General features: G+C 35.5%; 1 protein-coding gene across 1 annotated transcript in view; it reads right to left on the minus strand.

Moving 5' to 3' along the window:
• Positions 1 to 21,608, minus strand: part of LOC128994046 (zinc finger protein 721-like) — a 30,853-nt gene continuing 9,245 nt past the window's right edge. The window contains exons 8-18 of the mRNA XM_054418256.1: positions 20,033 to 20,249; positions 18,787 to 19,016; positions 18,030 to 18,193; positions 15,003 to 15,123; positions 11,920 to 12,117; positions 5,157 to 5,246; positions 4,545 to 4,749; positions 3,558 to 3,744; positions 2,933 to 3,137; positions 1,884 to 2,158; positions 1 to 1,038 (exon numbers count right to left, since the gene is read on the minus strand). Of these exons, the coding sequence (XP_054274231.1) occupies positions 546 to 1,038; positions 1,884 to 2,158; positions 2,933 to 3,137; positions 3,558 to 3,744; positions 4,545 to 4,749; positions 5,157 to 5,246; positions 11,920 to 12,117; positions 15,003 to 15,123; positions 18,030 to 18,193; positions 18,787 to 19,016; positions 20,033 to 20,249 (2,385 nt within the window). The 3' untranslated portion in view covers positions 1 to 545. The remainder of the gene's footprint in view (positions 1,039 to 1,883; positions 2,159 to 2,932; positions 3,138 to 3,557; positions 3,745 to 4,544; positions 4,750 to 5,156; positions 5,247 to 11,919; positions 12,118 to 15,002; positions 15,124 to 18,029; positions 18,194 to 18,786; positions 19,017 to 20,032; positions 20,250 to 21,608) is intronic.

Genomic DNA, 21,608 nt, shown 5'->3' on the forward strand with positions numbered 1-21,608 from the left:
GAAGTAATAAAAATCAATCTTGCTACAGAAACAATAACTACGCAACTTAGTGAGCCATCTTAAATGTCATCGGATGTTGTCACATTACACCTTCAAATTTTCTTAATGTATGCACTAATAATAACCTATTTATGGTTTTCTAATGTGTGTGAGGGTTTTCAAAACTGATGCCAGGTGAAAGTTTTGTACTTAATGTACATTGTCTTTCAATTCTGTCTTACAGCCTACAAAAACAACCAACTTGCAAAAGCAAAAGTGCAGACCCTAGAATTCTGAACTCTGTATGAAATGTAATTGCAAGTCTAACTTCAGAATATTTGTCAAAGTGTTTCATGAAATTAATCCAGATAAACTGAAGTAGGCCTTTAACACAATCAAACCTGTGGGGATCCCCCAACACCTTCAGAGGGTTTCTTTGAGTTTAACTCACCTTTAAAATGTTTCTTTGAGTTTAACTCACCTTTAAAATGTTTCTTCAAGTTTAACTCACCATAAGAGTGTTTCTTCGAGTTGAACTCAAAACTATTCACAGAGTTCCTTTGAGTTTAATTCAAACTGCCGTTATTTTGTTGAGACTTCAGCAGCAAGCTGTACTTTTGGAACGGCTGGGAACTTTTGTCGACTTTGAAGCTTGTTTCGGTCACAGCCCTGTTCAACATGTATCTCGGGTCTATATGCCATTCGTCGTTCTTGTCTAGGGAAGTTGTAGGAACGTCAGGATTGTCGACAAGTTCACTGTCCATATAGTTTTTATCCATCAGATTGACTTCGGGCAACTCGTCATACTGTGGATCCTCTTCGATCAGTAGAACATCGTCAGGAAGGATGATTTGACCGGGATCATCGTTGTCGTTGTTCTGATGTTCTTTCTTCCTGTGAGCGAACAAAGTTTGCTTAAGACGGAACGATTTCCCACACAAATCGCAGGAGAACGGTCGTTCGCCTGTGTGTATCAAATAGTGACTCTTGAGAGCGTAGGAACGACGGAACGATTGGCTGCAGATGTCACATTGATATGGCCGTACATCTTGATGGATCCTAGAACATGTATTGTAAGTCAGAAAGTGGTAGAAACTTTTTTAAATAAGCACATTTCATTCTACGTATGCAAAAAATTTAAGTACAGGTAAATTAACATCACTGCCGATATCAAAGTAAAAAATGTTTGCTCTGAGTCATCATCTGAACAGTGCAGCATTGACTATTCAAAGAATGCAGTAGCAGGAATAAAGAGGAACATCAAAACACACAACATATAATACACACATATTTTACAATAAAATGTTATTGAGAAATAAAGTTGGCTGACTAATTTTAACACTTAAAGTTATATTAGCCAATGAGTAGCATACGAGTAACAAAACCTACACTTAAAATAATTTTTATGACAACATAACACAATAAAGCGGGCATGAGCTGTAATCTGGAAGGCCTACTTAGAAGTACTAGGACGTTGGGTTTGTAAGTGTGTTTAGAGCACTTGAACATTTTACCCAATCAATAACCAAAGAGTTTAAGGCATTTTCTCCCAGGTTAAAGACAACAAAACCACAAAAAATATGTAGGATTTGAATAAAGGATTAAATTTAAAGGTAAAAAGGGCTGCAAATGTCTTCATTAAAAAACCCTGTTAACTTTCTTAAATCTTAGCTGAGTTAGTCCATTCCTTCTAACTTATAACTTATGTATTTCTAAGCCAATTATTCTGTACTACAATTTTTTTTTTAATTTCAACTGGCGATCGTTGACCAGATGTCTACATTGGTCTTGTCAGATAAAAATTTACTTGAAAAAATTAATTTAAACTAATATTTACAATATTTACACTGTGAATAATAAAAGAAGTGCTATTACAAACTGTGACAGTATCCACGTCCACACACCTTGAATGATCCAGCCACACCGCTCTAGTGTGGAAGGTACGTCCACACACTTCGCACATATAAGGCCGCTCGCCCGTGTGAGCTCTCCGATGATTCTCTCGTTCCGTTCGATCTCGGAATTTCTTCCCGCAGTACTCGCACTCAAACGTGTCAGTTTCCGAGTGCAGTTTCATGTGGCGTATCAGCCCCGCGCGATGCGTGAACCGCTTGTCGCAGCTGTTGCACTTGAAGCGTTTCATACCTTGGTGAGCATCGGTGTGAGCTTCTAGAGCAGACTGCGACAACAACTTATATTGTACATGGTGTTTGAGAATTGACTCAATGGCTCCCACAAAATAACAAGATCCCATTGATTAACTTATAGACATACTTTAATTTTAATAACAGTAATCATTTATTCAAGTGATATGTGATATATCACTTTAGACATAAAAACAAATGTCATATCCGTTACCATAGGCTCTAGATAAGAAATACCAAAAAAGTGTTTAGCAATGGTGAACAATTGGTACTTTACAGAAATTTTAAGATGATTAAGTTACATTTAAAGGAGATACAACAGGAGTGCGAGCAGCTTGCGACCGCGGTAGATGTTCAGGAGTTTGCCGCGATTGCAAAAGATAAAAGATGCTGATGGTGTTTCTGTGACTTTGAGAGATAAACAGAATTTTCCTTTGATTGCAAGAGACAGTGATGTTATCCACATATCCATGGGAAATTACTACATTATTACAATTATAACACTGAGATATTTTTTGCATTAATTCATTTAGTGTATGGCAATATATATAATTCATTATTTACTAAAACTGGGCTCAAAAATATTTTGAGGCTCAATCTTTTCCCCAAAGTTCAACTTGAGCTCGACACGGTAAATAGTCTCAAGCTCGTACACCTGTCCGATCTAGGACATACAGTTACATTTTGTTATATTATAGAGAGGCTATTTAAGACTTGATGTGAAGTGTGAACCTACATAGCAATCGTACCACATCCAACATCATTTTTAAGAACCTCAATAAAATATTACACGAGGTGAAAAATATTACCTTGAACTGGAAAGTTTTGCCGCAAGTCTCGCAGATGTAGCTGTTGCCGTCGTTGCCGTCCCCCGACTCATGACACTTCCTCATGTGATGCTCCAAACTGGTCTCCGTCACATAGGGTTTCTCACATATCTGACAGTGAAACAGACTGTTGACGTTGACACCTTCACCGTTCACATCCTTGTCATTCATGCTGTGCTGTTTCTTCCTGTAAATGTCAGGTAGTAAGAGGCAACAAATTATATTAATTTTTTACAGCAAGTTTGAGTTTTAACTTTTGCCTTAGGAACTGGTTTAGTGGTAGAGCACAGAACTTAGTTCCCTGTGGTCCAGGATTAAAATGCATATTAGTTGATCGGCAGTGAAGCACAGAAAACAGGTATGCAAAATTATGATTTAGTTTTCTCCTTAAAAAGTGTCTTATGGTACTAGCAATTTGTGTTGCATTAAAAAAAAAACACCCCAAAAGATAAGATGTGTTTATGTATAGTCTACTCAAGTATCAAAAATCAATTATCGTAGCAAAAGAGCAAATTTATCTTTGTCAAAGTCCAGTCTACCAATTCATTCATGCATCTTTGTTTGGAGTTTCAACATTGAGCAATTTAAAACATAAACATATGTTTACCTGTGAAACTGCAGTGACCACGAAGTAGCAAATTTATCCCCGCACATGTCACAGGTAAAGATAGGCTTGCCAGAGGCGTGTTGGAACCTGCGGTGCAGACTCATGTACGTGTAGTGTAGACATCGCTTGTCACACTCGTGGCACAAGAAATACTGCGGAATCACAAACTTCTCCTCACCTTCGTTCACTGGAACATTCACAAAAATTCACATTGAAATTACTGCAGTGGTTTTATCACTCAAGAACGTTGTATATGGATTAACTGAAATTTGAAAAAAGATAAAGAACCATAATTCTTTTAACAGTGAAATACAAAATAAAAAGCAGAGTAAGTTCAGATAGTAGACGTACATGTTCTTGAATAAACCTTTACCATCTCCGATTTTTTTTCTGTTCACTTTTGAACAGCAAAGTGATCAAATATCACACAAAAGCTTATTCTTATATTACAAGCAAATGCTCATTGCAAAATTACTTAAAGTGTCACAAATTTTGTCAAAAACTCCCCACTCAAAACTTAAAATTGATTCCTTACTATAACACATTTATAAAAACCTTTGACCAGATAAATTTATCTTTTGAAAGAGTTAGTGTGAAAATTATAGAGTTTATTAGCTTGCAACTTCCTTTAAGTTATTTCTCTCATAACATAACCCAAAATCATTAATAAGCAAGCTTTAATATATTTAATTTACATGGATTTTCTTTGAAATCTGTTTAAAAGATATCCCCTTTATACAGTAGGATTCCCTACTATGATTGGTGAAGAATTGTTAGTTGCAACCACACAAAGATAGAGCAAAGGAAACCGACAATAAGAGTACGAAGAATGTGGATTGATGAGGTAAACGTAGAGAGGAAAGAAGCTGGAAAGTATACGTCAAAGGAAGAAAAAGTGAGAGAAGTACTATCTATAATAATATGGAGAAGCTAAGTCGACGCCAGAAAAAGTCATAACGGAGATACAAATATCGACAATCCATATACCTTTATCAGGTACTATAAGTGACTCTGTATTGATGCCGTGGCTCAGTTTATGTGTCGTAACTCGAGCGTATGTGGAGAAAGTAGCGCCACAAACACTGCAGGTGTACGGGTTCATCACCAGCGGATCACTGTGAAACTTCTGACGATGAGCGTTCAGTTCCGCCGTCTTGTGGAAGAACGCATCGCAGAACTCACACCGAAACACCTGTGAAGCAGTATATGGTTTGTGATTTGATGTAGAGTAATGGTCCTTTGAAACGGATTGTTGTGTTCAAAGTTATAAGTTTGTATATGGAAATAAACATGCTATATGAATAAGTTGTGTTCAACCAAAACTCTTTAGCTCATTACAACACAATGTCTTTTTCTGGAGCAGGATTAGAATACAAGGAATGTTCTTTTGGGACGTACAGAAAATCCAAACAAAGTTCACCTATATTCACTGAAATCGAAATGCTTGAATCAATCCCCACTACAATCTACTCCGCTTAGTTACAATAGTCATTATTTGTCTTCACTTTATTGAAATAAATAATCTGATTCAATGTAAAATAGATGGAGAATTGAATAGTAACAGAAATTTAGTATGACTTAAGTCACTTCAAAACTTACCAAATTAACCTCCATTTCTTCAAGATTAATGTCTTGCTCTTCCGCGTGCCCTTCCGTATGTTTAATGGCATCCTTCATATTTGGAAACAGCTGAAACACGGATAACAAAAACAAAAATAGTAGTTGTTCCAAAACTTACAACTAATAATAAAAAAAAGCTACATAGCATAGGTACAAGATAAAATATTACATAGTTAAAAATTACTAGAAATTGAGTGGTTTAAGGTTAAAGCAAAGCTAAGACTAAAAGCTCAAACAATCAAAGTCAGAAAATTGTGCCAATCCATTATGCTTGCGATATCACCACAACTAAAGTAGCTCTATTTTAAACAATTCTCTTTGGTATCTTTAAGTTTTAAAAAAAGTTTTATTCTTATATTTTTTCACAATTTTAGCCTTTAATCTACTATTTAGTCTTTGAAAATGTAAAATTATCTCAGTTTCAAACTGTTAAATTCTGTGAATAGCAATTGCGAATTATTATAAAAATATTCATCCATTTAAGAGTGGTCTTGATTATCCGAACAAAACCCCAATTCGCTAACTATGAATAATAATACACAAAATAATTAATTTAGATTCTCCATTCAAAAAACTATTTGAGGTTTTAAGTTGGTTTTCCACTTAAACCACTAACATATTAAGTTATTTTAGCGAATTTCCCATATGGGGAATAATCTATTACCGTAGTACTCATGGTAAGACCTGGACCCGGGACTGTTTTACTTTTTCGTTTTGAGGTCCCTAGAGACAAAAACACCATCCGTTTAAATTCATATATATACATTTATTATATAATGTTTATATATGTGTCCGTTAGCGCAATAACTCGAGCAAAAATCATCCAATTTGATCAAAATTTGGTACAAACGTGTAAACCTACATTCATTTGAACGAGTTCGCAAACCAGCATGATCGGACTATGGGAACAGGGGTTTATGGGGGTTTTATGGGGCAAAAATTGGTTTATCCCATTTTTGACCCTAAAAACTTTTAACAAAAAAATTTAGCATTTTCTTTCCAAACCATTTTGTAGAGCTTAAAAAAACCAATAATTTAGTATATTGAAGCGTTATTATGCGCCTAATGGTTACGGAGAAAATTCAAAAAAACTGTAAATTTAAAATTCCCATGTTATTCTTATGGAGAATAAGTAAACTGTTGTAGTTTGCTTGTTTATGATCATATTTTGATAAAATTTGGAAAATGCATTCATTTCATACTAAACTAGTAACATTTTACAAAAAACACCTTTTTACCTTTTTTCCTGTTGTAGCAAACCTAAGTATTCCTTAAACTAATGTTATTTAAATTAGGGAATAAATGTGATATTTTTAAGGAGACACTTTAGTCTAAATCCAATCAGGCAAATGGAAATTCGCTCAGTCTGCAGGTTTGCTGCGGCGGGGGTATTTTAATGATGAAATAAAAACATAACAAAATGTTTTTTATATGTATATGGTTTTGACCCAGATACAATATCCAAGAATTAGAGATGGACAAGTCTCAAGATTTTGAGAAATTTTAAATCTTGTTCTACGCGACAAGATTTTATTTTGATCGAGATTTTTTCAAGACCAGGTTATAAAAAAAATATAAAAAACAACTTTAAAACGCCTGCAGAAAGACAATGCAATACCCGCAATACAAGAGAGCATTGTTGTTGCGTTTCCTGTGCGAAGGCGTTCTTATTTAATTAATTATTTACTTGTAAATATTGCTTAAATTGTTTTATAATTTTTGGTTATGACATTGCAAATGATAAGTTTTGTTAGGTGTAAGTTTTACTACTGAAAACATAGCCCGACACAAGTCACTCCAAAATTATACTAAAAATAACACAAGACTGAAAAATTTATACTTGATACTTAACTAGGAAGACAGATGTTTCAGACTGATAAATATTATATTTTTTTAAAGTTGAACTGAATCCTAACTGATATTCATGTTTGCTATGCAGATGAGTTGTTTTTAATAAGGTAAGCGTAATTGATAATTGTTTTTTTATAATGATGTTTTTCATTAATGATTTTTAACTAAAGAAGAGTTATTTTTAATAAGGTGAGCCTAATTAAAAGTTTTTTTTTTACAAATGTTTTTTATTAACCTCTTGAATCCCACGAACGCGCCCGCGCGTCCGGCCGGTAGCCCTGCTACCAGCCCACTGACGCGCCGGCGCGTCCTAGTGTAGTTTGAATTTGCCGCGCTTGGCAAGCAAACCGAAGAAGAAGAAAGGTTGCCTTGTTTAGTACTGCCGTGTTGGCAATAACCTGCTCTTTCGTGTGGTATATTTCGTTTTGCGATATTCCCAACGGCATCACTGCAGCGATCGTTCGAAGTCAGCTCTCATTTGTCAGCTGTGTGATCATTCGCTGCTGTTTATTTACTAGCTTGTTGCCGTGCTCTGTTATGAGTTTTCTGTAAACAATGTCGAATCGTGCGGGTAAATCACTTCAAGATGATGAAATATGTGAATATTTAGGGAATGACAACCTTAGTGATGTTTCCGGAATAGATTTCGACGATGAATTGTACGACGAATTGGATGTATTGTGTGACATCGGACCGTCAATGGAGGATGTTTTCGATACTTCACTCTCGAATACGCCAGTGAGTAATATTGATCGTGATATTGATGTACATCCTAATGATATTATTACCAGTGCCAGCACTGAAAGTGTACCATATTTAGACATTAGTGTTGAAAATGATCCAACCATTCCTAGTACCAGTAATAATGATATCCCTGATAGGCCTATTATAAACTTAGATGTTCTCCCCGGTCCCAGTGGTGATGGTTCACATAAACCTAGGCCTAGGCCTACTCAAAAGCGGAATGAACACACCGCTAATTCCTCTAACAGTGCTAGAGATAAGGATACTAGGCCCTCGAAAAAGAGGAAAACTAAAACCCCTAAAAAACCTCCAATTACTTTTCCATGGGTAAATGACAAAAATTTTTCACCTAACCTTTTTGATTTTGACAGCTCCAATACTGGAGTAAACAATGACAGTGGTCTTGACGAAACATCGTCCAATCTCAAGTTTTTTTTGGAGCTATTTACCTTGGATTTAGTGGATCATATTGTTGATCAAACAAACCTTTACTTTACTGAAGTAGTCTCACGCTTACCTAACGTTTCACAAAGTGAAATCTCAAACTGGAAACCTACAAATAGGAATGAAATCTTGAGTTTCCTTGCTTTATGTATACTTATGTCCCACGTACGAAAGAATGAAATTAGAGAGTACTGGTCATCAGATAGCCTTATAGAGACAAAAATATTCAGAGAGGTTATGCCAAGGAATAGGTTCCAGGCTATTTTGCGGATGTTACATTTCAATAACTCCGTTGTTACTAACCAAACATCACTTGGTAGACTACATAAAATCAATCCAATCTTGTGTTCTTTGAACAAACAGTTTGCAGATACGTTTACTCCATTAGAGAAGCTGGCTATAGACGAAACTCTTTTCTTGTACAAAGGAAAGTTGGCCTTCCGGCAATACATTCCCAAAAAAAGGGCCAGGTTTGGAATTAAACTTTTTGTTTTATCTGACTGTGAGACCAGCATGGTTATTCACATTTTGCCTTACGTTGGAGCTGAAACACGTTTGAACTTCCCTGGCATAGAAGGTATAAGGATTACAGGGCAAGTTGTGCTCACCCTCTTGGAGCCTTTTTTTGGCCTCGGTCATAAGGTTTACCTGGACAATTGGTACGTCAGCCCTAGCCTAGCAATGGAACTGTATAAACACAAAATAAACATGTGTGGTACTGTATTGCCAGATAGGCAAGGTTTGCCTAAGAAGTTACCCAATGTTAAAACTGGCCAGGCTGACGTACACCACACGGAGGTGATGATGTACGAAAGATGGCAGGACAAGCGGGAGGTGAGGGTTTTGACCACGATGCATACATATGGACTAGAAGAAACTGGTAAAACCAACTGGGAAACTGGATCTAAAATAACTAAGCCAAAAAGTGTTTTAGATTATAATAAGAACATGGGTGCTGTTGACATTGGGGACATGGAGTTGTCCTTCAATGTCACAGCAAGAAAAACCATCAAATGGTATAAAAAATTATTTTTCCACCTCCTAGACGTTTCCATAAGAAATGCCCACATTTTGAAAAAGATAAAAACAGGCAAGAAACCCCACCTCTCCGACTTCAGGAAGGAGCTTGTTCGAGAAATTCTTCAGGTCTATTGCCCTACAAGAATCAAACCACAAGGTGGTCGACCATCCTCTGGCGAAACACCACTTCGCCTGACGCAAAGGCACTTTTTGGAGCCCATCCCTGCAATTGCTGGAAATCCTCGCCCAAGAAGGAAATGCCATGTTTGTATGCACACCAAGAGGAGGCCCCAAAAACGGCAGGATACCTATTACATGTGTGCTCCATGTAATACCCCTCTGTGTATCCATCCATGCATGCAAGAGTTTCCCACGCTTCAGCAGTTCTGACAGGTAAGATAGTTCTACACTAATGTTATTTTCATTGGGATTTATAATCTGTAATTATACTTAGGTACCTAATGAGTAAAGATTTATCAATATTGTTTGTTTATTGTTGGTTTATTGCATACTACATACACTTATTTGTTCATGAACTTATTTGCAAATTTTCTCAAAAGGCTGCAGAAAATCAGTTTTGTGTTGTTTACGGCGTTTTATATTGCAGTTTATAAAAAAGTACCTATATAAAATTCAACATGTACCCTATATATTTCTATGTAGGGAATTAAATTCTCTACATAATTGGTATAACTATTAGTCCAAAAAGTGTTTTGCTTATTTTTACTGTGAGCTTACTTTAAAATTTTTTTTTTATATATATATAGATATTGCATGTATAAAAAAATGTTGTAAATGTTTTACCATGTTTTTTTATATTATTTTCAGATTCTACTGTTTATTCTGAACAAAATAAGTATAAACATTGTTGTAATTGCTCAATTCTTAGATTTTTTATAAATTTTTTAAACAATGTCTGCGAATTCACTAAATAAACCCGGGTTGGGGCTAAGGCCAGTATTTTTTGTGCTCTCTGCATGCAAGAGTTTCACACGCTTCAGCAGTTCTGACAGGTAAGATAGTTCTACACTAATGTTATTTTCATTGGGATTTATAATCTGTAATTATACTTAGGTACCTAATGAGTAAAGATTTATCAATATTGTTTGTTTATTGTTGGTTTATTGCATACTACATACACTTATTTGTTCATGAACTTATTTGCAAATTTTCTCAAAAGGCTGCAGAAAATCAGTTTTGTGTTGTTTACGGCGTTTTATATTGCAGTTTATAAAAAAGTACCTATATAAAATTCAACATGTACCCTATATATTTCTATGTAGGGAATTAAATTCTCTACATAATTGGTATAACTATTAGTCCAAAAAGTGTTTTGCTTATTTTTACTGTGAGCTTACTTTAAATTTTTTTTTTTTATATATATAGATATTGCATGTATAAAAAAATGTTGTAAATGTTTTACCATGTTTTTTTATATTATTTTCAGATTCTACTGTTTATTCTGAACAAAATAAGTATAAACATTGTTGTAATAGCTCAATTTTTAGATTTTTTATAAATTTTTTAAACAATGTCTGCGAATTCACTAAATAAACCCGGGTTGGGGCTAAGGCCAGTACTAACAAAAGCCGGGATTCAAGAGGTTAATGATTTTCAATAAAAGATTTGAAATATTCTTTTCTAATATTATCATTTTTATAATTAACCAGTCATCTGTCATAAATCAGTAGGTATTTAAATAATGTTACTATGTATGAGAAATAAAAAATCCCGTCTCGTCTTGAACTAAAAATCTTATCTCGCCTATCTCTCCCAAGAATGATAAAAGTTTTATTCCCACCAACCCAGTAGCGTAGCCAGGATTATGTCAAAGGGGGGGTTTCACATAGCTGATCGGGGGGGGGGGGGGGGGGAGGGGCACAGCCGTAACTGTAGAAAGGGGTATACCCTCTAGTACATTTGATTTTTTATATTCCTCATTTGCACAGTTCCACTTGAGCACTAAACATAATAAGCTAAATAGCAGTGAGGTCCAGTTTTTTTCAGTAGGTTTGTACGTTATCTATTGTCTATTAAGAACCTCGATTAACCAGAGTGGTCAATATAAATGCTTATAAAAGTATGTTACATAACCTCACTATCCAATACCAAGAAAAAATTTTTAATTGCGTTTCTTTAGTCTAATGTGTTGAAATGAATTGTATTTTCAATTTAACTAGTTTGTTAACAATATTATTTACATGCAGTAGGTTCTTACATTATTATTTTTGAAACATAACAGTTCACTGACAGTCGTCTACTCCTTACACATCTGTCTGTGTGCTTTGCGCTATGTCACAGATCTTATTCTGTCCTAAAACAGCACATAGCAGTAGCCTATGGCCAACAGTAAGCCTATGACTAGATTACTAGACTATATATTTTTCTGTTCTTTCCACGATTCATTTCTGTACAGTAAAGTGTTTGGAAATTTGTTTGTTTGAGTAAAACTTTGAGTCAGCTATGATTCTAAACGTTACAGTTTTTATTACTGAACCAAAAGCTAATGACAACTTATTATGATTGCACAATACTACTGTAATTGTCTTTTAATTGTGAAAAGAAAATTAATCATCACAATAATGTTCATTTATACAGTACTAGGAGTTTTTTTATGGGCAAAATCCTTTTGTCAAGGGGGGGGCCAAAACCCCCCCCCCCTTGGCTACACCACTGCACCAACCTGAGTACAAATAGAACACTTGTACGCCTTCATGGATGCCTTGGACGCTTTGACAGAGTGAGTGCGAAGGTGTACCCTCAGACGAGACAGGCGTGACAAGTAAGCTCCGCAGATGTGACACTGGAACGGCTTCACGGACATGTGACTAACCATGTGTTCCCTGAGGGTCTGGGCGTTCTGGAACCTCTTGCCGCACTCCTTGAACAACATGAGTTCAATAGAATAACTTTATAAGGTAGAGTCCCTCAAACAGTCGGAACGCAAAAAGGTACAATTATTTTAACAAAATAATTTGAATCTTGTAGACCGGCAGCAGTGCTGCAGTTAGCATATGTTCCGGCACCCCACAGCTAGGAGTGTCGTGTAGTTACGGCGCACACCGCTGCAGGCAAGGAGCGCAGGAGCCAGCAGCCGCTGCAGCAGTGTGCGCTGTAACTACACGACACTCCTAGCGGTGGGCGCCGGAAGCTTCCTTTGACAGTCTATATTTATTCTATTTGTCTAAGGCGAGAGGTAATAGTGCTCAACATGTAATTAGAAGTTCCCTAGTTTGATCCTGAAAGTCTGTAACTTGTATAGGGTAGGCACTGTGTGCCAGACATTTTACTTTATGTCAAGTCAGGTCTAAAATTTTGGTCCACAATCTCGGAACTAAATTGGGTTGGGCGAAATCAGGTTGATTTTAAAATATATAAGTGTAATTTCACTACAATCGGTTTATTGACAATATTGTAAATGGTCTTCTCCATATCACGATAAAATCGTGAATATCTACTGTGGTCGTGGCAAAATCAAGAACACAATGAAATTGTCAAAGTTCACGGTTACGGTGAAATTATGAACATCTATCAAGGTCACAGTGGAAACTAGAAAATAATCCAAGGACACAGTAGAATCTAGAACATCTTCCAACGACACAATAGAATCTAGAACATCTTCCAAGGACACAATAGAATCTAGAACATCTTCCAACGACACAATAGAATCTAGAACATCTTCCAAGGACACAATAGAATCTAGAACATCTTCCAAGGACACAATAGAATCTAGAATATCTTCCAACGACACAATAGAATCTAGAACATCTTCCAAGGACACAATAGAATCTAGAACATCTTCCAAGGACACAATAGAATCTAGAACATCTTCCAAGGACACAATAGAATCTAGAACATCTTCCAAGGACACAATAGAATCTAGAACATATTCTGCAGTCCTGGTACAATAAACGAAATCTTCCTTAGTCGCGTCAAAATCGCTATCTTGCTTAGTCACAGTGTAATTGTAAATGTCTTTCTTTAGTGGTCACAGTAACATCTAGAACATCTGCAGTCATAGCAAAATTGTAACAGCCCACAGAATCGTTGCAAATAATCATTTTTCCGTTTGCAAAATAAAAGCTCGCTCAACTCGGTCCGGGCTATCTGCTGGCCTCAACCCGAAAATATCAGGGACCCGCAGACGCTTAATGACACTAATTCAGAATCCAAAAGTCAATGAGTTATGGCACTTCTGGAGTACAGTATTTGGGATGGAAGATTCACACTACCACTACCACACTATGGTATTGTAGTTTTTTTGTGGGAAATAAACTCAATTTATTCATTCAATCTCGTTATACGAGACGAGATTACTTTTTGGCCGAGATTTTTATCGAGACGAGAATAAAAAAAAAAAAAAAAAAATTAAAAACGCCTGCAGAAAGTCAATGCAATACCCGCAATACAGGAGCGTGTTGTGGTTGCGTTTCCTTTTCGAAGGTGTTCTTATTTAATTAATTCTTTTAATGTAAATATTACTTTAATTCTTTTAATGTAAATATTACTTTCATTATTTTAATAATATTACTTTAATAACATTTGAGAAGTTTTGTTAAGTGTAAGCAGTGTGAGGAATGTTTTATTACTATAAAAAAAGTCAAAACAAGTAACTATTTTATAAAAATTAATATTGCTTTTATTTTATGATTTATTTTATTTTAGGATAAGTTGAACTCTATCCTAACTGATATCACCATGTTTCCTAATTGTAGGCATTTTTAATAAGTTAGGCGTGATTAATAAAAAAATGTTATGCTGATGTTATTTAATGAAAGATTGTAAATATTCTTGCCTATTATCATTATTAGCGAATTTCCCTATAGGGAAGTAGCTATTACCGTAGGTCTCATGGTAAGACTTAGGCCCGGGACCGATTTACTTTTTCATTTTAATGTCCCCAGAGGCCAAAAACACCATTCGTTCAAATTTTTATATATGTATATATATATAGGTATATATATATATAGATTTATATATATATATATATATATGTGTCCGTGAACACGATAACTTGAGTAATTTTTATCCGATTTTGATGAAATTTGGTTTGAAGGTGTAAGGCGGGATAAACTTGAATGAGTTCGCGATCCAGCATGATCGAACCATGGGAACATGGTTTTATGGGGGGTTTTATGGGGTAAAATTTGGTTTTTCTCACTTTTTACCCTCAAAACACAAAATTTCCCAATTTTTCTCTAAACCTTCTTAAAGAGCTTAAAAAAACAAACAATTCAGTATATCAAAGTGTTTTTGTACGGTTATTGGTTACGGAGAAAACTAAAAAAATTGTAAATTTAAAATTCTCACGTTATTCTTATGGAGAATATTGTAAAATGTTGTAGTTTGCTTGTTTATGGATATATTTTGATCAAACTTGGCAAATTTATTTATTTTTTAGTAAGCTATCAATATTTTACTAAAAACACACTACTTTATTAGTTTCCTTGTAGCAGCAAACCTAGGTACTCGTTAAACCTAATGTTATTTAAATAGATCAATTGAAAATCAATTCGGCCAAATAGAAATTCGCTTAGACGGCAGGTTTGCTGCGGCGGGGGTATTTTAGTATTTAAACAGTCATCTAACAATGTTACAAAATCAGGTAAAAATTTCGAACGTGCATTTCCCGTTGTGTATGAGAAGAGAAATCTCGTCTCGATCTCGTCTCGAAATTTTATGAGAAATAAAAAATCTCGTCTCGTCTCGTCTCGAACTAAAAATCCAATCTCGTCCATCCCTAATATTTACTTAACGGTACTTTACCTCACACTTGTGGTTCCGGGTGGTTTCGTGTCGTTTCATATGTGTGTTGAGACTGTTTATGTTCTTAAACAACTTCTGACACACCTTACACTGCACTTGCTCCTCTGATTCATGCTGGAACCTGCAGACAGAACCAGTTTGTACTGTTCTACAGTATGTGATCAGACATGGTTGCTGTGATGTGGGTGTGATATAGTGTAGAGTGACGTACTAACGTGTGAAATCACTCTATGTTGGCAATGATTACTAGAATACTTGATACCAACATCTAAATTATTAAAATAATTTGATGGATTTTTTAAATTCACCAAATCGCCACATAAATATTTATTTTTATTGGCATACTGGATATAAATTTAAAGCTCTTATCCTCTAGATGTGCCTTTTGCGGGATGGAATGATATTCCGTGAAAGCCCTTTGCTATAGGCTTTAAAAGTTTGAGCTGAATTCTGTTGTCAATTATCTGAACTTTTTCAAGTTTACATTTGTTTACTACATCCATACGAAAATGGGGTTATCATTACAGTTTGTGATGTTTTAGTGAATTCAAGTAAAATATTGTAATATTATTATGCATAAAATGTAAAGAAGAAAGTTACTTACGCTAGATTTTGTGTTTTGATAGGATTTTTCCTTAAGGGGGGTCTACACGCAAGGATTTCGCAAACGTTTTATCTGTGCAGGTAAAACGTTGGAGTCAAGTCGTTGCAAAGAAATGCGTCCACACCGTACAGGTTTCAGAAACAGCTTCTTCTTCTTTTAGTGTAGTTTTGTGATAACTTTCAGTGTATGTGCATGTGAGTTATGAGCGAGGTGAATAAAAACTAGAGAACTCTCCCACTTGTATTATTTTGAGTGAACACTTGTCAGCAAGTGAATAAAGGAAGAGTTCACTTCCACTACAAGGGAACCCTTTTCTGACACAAGACAACTCTTAAAAACATGTGAATAAAGAAAAAGCAAACACTTGTCTAGAAAGAGAACACTCGATTTACAAGTCAGGGTCAACCCACACTTGTAACTGTTCACTTGCCTAAAATGGCTGCTTTCATGCATATTCGTGAACGAAAACAATATGGGATTAGAAGAAGTATAAGCTCTAACAAGTGCAAACAATTACTCAGATTTGAAGATGCAATAAAAAACAAACTTTAAACAAACATATGCTTATTAACAATTATTGTTAAATACACAGAGCAATAAATAAACTTATAACTTAGTAGGCCTGTGTAATTTGTTCATGAATATCCTAAATCTGATTATTTATTTATTTATTATTTGTTCATACCAACGGTCAAACCAATACATAAATATGACAAAGCATTATGACTTAATTTAAAAATAGACATTTTTGAAACAAATTAAGCCAACTTGAAGTAATCAATACGATGCCATATTAAAAACAAACCATATTAAATTATTTAATATATATATTATACATATACAATGCATAATACATATATACATATATTACATACATAATACATAATACATATATAATATATACATAATACATAATACATTATATACATAATACATATATTATTATTTAATGTTTGTTCTGATTACTTTGGCCGCAGAATTAAGCTGCTTCAAACATTTAAATTGCCCAAGTTAAATTTTTTGTTTTTATTATGAAAAACGAGTGTTCTCTTTAAAAAGCAAGTGTTCTCTACAAGTGATCACTTGCCGGCGCAAGAGGGAACCCTCCGTACCACAAGACAACTCTCGCAAGCGAACTCTTGTGTTTATTCACATGTTATTTAAGAGTAGACTAGACTTGCTTAGTGAACACTCTCAAGTTATTACTTGTTTTTATTCACCTCACTCAATATCATGGAAGATGTGTTAACTGTGGTCAATTTCTGCTGCCAGTGTATTTCTGCAGAAAGCAAAGATATAAGTCTGAGCGACGACGGCGCTCACTATGGTCAAGACCTTGGTTACTAAAAAGACAACCAATTCCATAATAGTTTCTCTATTCACGTTCGAATTTACTGCTTTGTATTTTTCAAAAGTCTCTTAAGTCTTTTTCTTATAACAGTCAATATGTTCCTTACTCTTAACCCTCCATAAATAAGGAAAACTTCGATGAACAGTTTGATGAATTCAACAATAAAATCACGGGAACATTGGTGAAGATCTGCGATCGTAATTAAAAAACACAGTTGTACCTCTGACAGCACGTGAAGACAACACTGCATACTGGGATTTTCAGCGTGAAGACGGAGTTGAAACAGATGACAGTGTACACACGCAACAATTTGTCTGAAAACGTTGTCAAAACTATGCTCTCTGCAATAGTTTTATCGCTCCGTCTTCCGTCTCTGCGCAGTTCTCAAAAATGCACAGTTTTGCGGTACACACGCAACGATTTGACTGCAACGATTTACTTGCGCAGGTAAAATGTACGGTAAATCCTTGTGTGTAGACCCGCCTTTAGCCATGGACAATCCAATAAATCTGCCTTTTTTGAACTCGGACTAATAAATGAAGTTTGTAGTTTTTGTCATGTTTCATATTTTAGATGTGAATAAACAGCTACAGGAGTTATTAGCAAATGATTTCATATCGTATTGGAAAAACTAATTACAAAGTTATGTTTAGGATTTGCAATTACAAGTCAGTGATAAGTTCACGTAAAAAATTGATAATTTTCAAATTGAGCAATAGAAAATTGTAAATTAATTCAAATATATCATGGATACAGTCACAAATTGACACTGGCTGCTAGTTAATTTAAAACAACAGATGGTAAACATGAACCAGATCAAACTGGCGCTTAGAAAAAGGGAAAGTTCTAACGAGGCCTCACAATTTATGAAAAATTTAAGTCAACAATTTGCCTGACCAAACATTTTTCCAAGGTTGGCGCTCAGTAAAGCTGACATGTTTGTACTATAACAATAGTCAATCTAATACAAAATTTAATTCCTCCAGCTAATGACCTAATATCGGGGGAAATAGTGAAAAATTCTTAAACCCTAGTTCAAACAAAGATGTTCTATTGGGCTGTCAGTCCTCACCTAACATGATCGTAGAACATATTCTCATCTGTGAAGGTGCGCAGACACTCTTCACACCTCATACTTGTGTCTGCGGACTGGTGGATTTGCAGATGAAACACATACCTCGCCCTGGTGGGGAACCCCTTGTCACAATCGCGGCAGTACAGCTCATCTGACGCCACCTGTAGTAAATAGGAGAAGTTGCACATGATTGGCCTGCTTTACTTAAGTTATCAGTTAAGTATAATAAAAAAAGAGTTTAAGATTCAGTATCACCATTCAATTAGTTTATAATTTAGGCTACAATTTTATATTAAATACAAATAAAAAAAAGAATCTTAACATCTCCCCCAGTTGTGCAGGAGATGATCAGGATTTTTCCTTGATCACAGTTCACAGCTTCTTCCTTCTTTGATAACGATTATTATTACTGTAGTTACAGGTTTTAAAAATTGTTACTCTAAGCGATTGAAAAAAATAAATAGAGTACAGACATCGGAGTTCTACTGCAATTGATTTTGCTTAAACAGTGTTTAATTAAGTTAGATTGACTTAAAAATGTATGGAAACATTAGTTTGGTATAAGATCTTACATCACCTGATCATACGTTTAAATCTTCTCTATTGGAGTCTACCTCTTACACAAATGAAGAGAACCTTGAACATATGTTTTGGAAGAAGAAACTAAATTGTGATTTATTATGGTTCCCCACCAGGACGATGTACAGGTTCCAATTACACCCCGTCGGACACACAAAATCAACTCTGTACTCACATTGCAAGTGTGTTTGATGCGGTGGTACTGAGAGCGGAAGTTGTTTCCACATACACAGCAGTTGTAGAACGAGGGAACTGTGAATGTATCAGTAGAACAATGAGATTCCATGAAGTGGCTGAAATATTCCTCATCGGAGCCGAGCTCGGAGTTACACACGGGACACATCTGTAGCTCGGTGATGTGAGTCTCGAAGCAGTGTTTCTCACCGTCTCCCTCCGACTGGAACACTGAAACAGTATTTTTAGGTTAGGTAATTCTTGTTTTGAATATTTTGGGGAAGAGTTTTGCTAGATTTCCTGAGACAATTCCAGGGGTTTATAGATTGACTATAAAGGTCACATAACATTACGCTGATATTTAATCTTAGACCTCTTCAGAGAGTAGATAGCTCTAAAGTTATTTAAGTAATTGGTGTTATTTTAGTAGGTAGCGTAGCAGACTATGGACTTAAGGCAGCGATGTCGTTGGTTCGTATCCTGGTCACTGCCACTACTTTTTCTCAGCTCAGCATTGTACTGTCTCACTCTTGCTGGATACGTTCCACGCACAGATCTGTAGTCCATGTGGACAGGGAAATGCAAGGTTAAAGAGGCCTTGAAAAAATAACAGACAACACAATAAAACGCCGAATACAACATTGAGGCTCTGAATTTAGTGGTCATTTTGCTAGTATTGTAAAAAATGTTTCAGTTTAAAGAACACATTTTGTTATCCAGCATTTATAATGATCCAGAATGGCCGCAGTCCCACACCAGCCGGATTATCGAGCGTCTCCTGTAGTAAGGTATCATAGAGATGAATAGATTTTAACTGGAGTCACCCCTCTGTGTTTAAAAAAGTGTGCCACTGTTAATGCAGTTTTTATCAGTTTTTTTGTGTTGTTATGTTGGCTATATGATTTGGTTGCTTGGATTGCTGTAAATTCGGTCCAATCAGATGGGGTTATTTTTGACAAGTCCAACCAGCCGAGACAGTGTGACCAACAAAACACTTGGATGGCACGTTTTTTTTTAATGTTCAACCCCCAGAGAGTAGTGACTCCAGTTAAAATCCATCCATCTCTAAGGCATCCATGGACTTTTTTACGATTCTCAGTTTATTGGTTAGTCTTAGAGCACCTAGTGGTTGACACCCTGCTGGTCATTTAAATGTAGGTTTACCGAGAGTAATCTACTAAACTGTACTTAAAAAGAATTATCCAGAACAATGTTTTAAACATTTTTTTAAGGGTTCAAGTGCTTACCCATAGTACATACTGGACAAGTAAACACGTTTGGCTCCGTCGTATCCTGATGCTCTTGAAAGACATGCCTCGTAAGATCTTCAGCGTTGTTGTTGACTGTTAAGTTACACAGAGGACAGCGGAACCCCACAAACGTGGGGTGATTTGTACTGACATGTTTGTTGAAGGAGCTGACATTACTAAACTCAGCCCCGCACACACAACGTATCACAAGTAACTGGAAATAAAGTAAGTTATATGGTTTAATAACATTTTATAAATTACTTAGACCATACCATAATGCACAATCAAAAAAAATATAATAAAATAAACTTCACACAATATTTTTAAATCAAACACAACAGTTTAGTATATTTTAAACTAGCTGGCCCGACAGACGTCGTCCTGTCCTAGTGTGGATTTATGTAAAATGCTCGTTCATTTTCAAGATGAGTTCGTTCGCATGGCTCAATCATGTCCTGGTTAAAGTTCGTTCGCTACGCTCACTCACCATTTGGTTGCTAATTAGCTGTTGAAGTTCGTTCGCTACGCTCACTCACCTTTAGGTTGGAGCTCGTTCGCTGCGCTCACTTGCCTTCAGGTTAGCTCGTTCGCTACGCTAACTCGCCTCCAGGTTGAAGTTCGTTCGCTACGCTCACTCACCTTTTGGTTGCAAGTTAGCTGTTATCATAAATTAAAAAAATATAGAGCTGCACCCTGTTGGTAAACCTATTAACTTTTTAATGCTATTGAACATCACAGAATCAGATAGTTTAGTTGAACCAGCTGTTAAGATTCTTTAATTCCATTTAAATATGAGTACTCATAAGGTTAACATGGGAAACTCCAGAGCCACTGGGGCGGAGCCCTTTTGACGGATCTGCACCAAACTTCACACAAACCATCCTTGAATAATTCTTAATAATGCCTGAAGGTTTCATTACAATCTGCCGAGCGGTTTCGGAGTCCATAAAGGACAAACATACAAATATACAAACATACAAATATACAAACATACATTGGATTTTATATATATAGATATAGAGTTAAAAAATAAAAACTTTTATTAATGTTTAAATTTTTATTTATTTTAGTGAAATTGAAAACTTACAGTAGAACGTGCTTGATTACAACTTACTTATTAAAAAAAAATGTTGTCTTGGTCCAATCGTATTAAAATATCATCAGTAACGGTAGTTTGAATATAATTTTGAATAGCTTAATTTTCCCAACTTCAAACCTGTTAATTCAAACGTTTTCTAATCCCTTGGTTCCTTAAACAAGCATAATCAATGCCAAAATATTAAGGGTAATTAAAATATAATTATGGATGGTTCAAATTTATACAACCCTTAGGCCTAATGTATGACAATTGGAGTTTAACAAGATTAATCACACCATCAAAACACCATATTATAGTGTTGCAATACAACCTTATACTGGGAACCACATAAACCAGTCAATGTAGTTGCCTTCTCCCCTACTGCCACACCAGGTAACATTAAAACAACTTAACTTTTAAAAATGTGATGACGTTTTTTCCTTGTGCCAGATGCCTCCCGGCCCACTCCCTACCTGAGAACCCCTTTTAAGTTTA

Source organism: Macrosteles quadrilineatus, unplaced genomic scaffold (genome assembly GCF_028750875.1).
Source record: "Macrosteles quadrilineatus isolate MER2022 unplaced genomic scaffold, UCM_ALF_1.0 Scaffold_5__1_contigs__length_97177068, whole genome shotgun sequence".
Taxonomy (NCBI): domain Eukaryota; kingdom Metazoa; phylum Arthropoda; class Insecta; order Hemiptera; family Cicadellidae; genus Macrosteles; species Macrosteles quadrilineatus.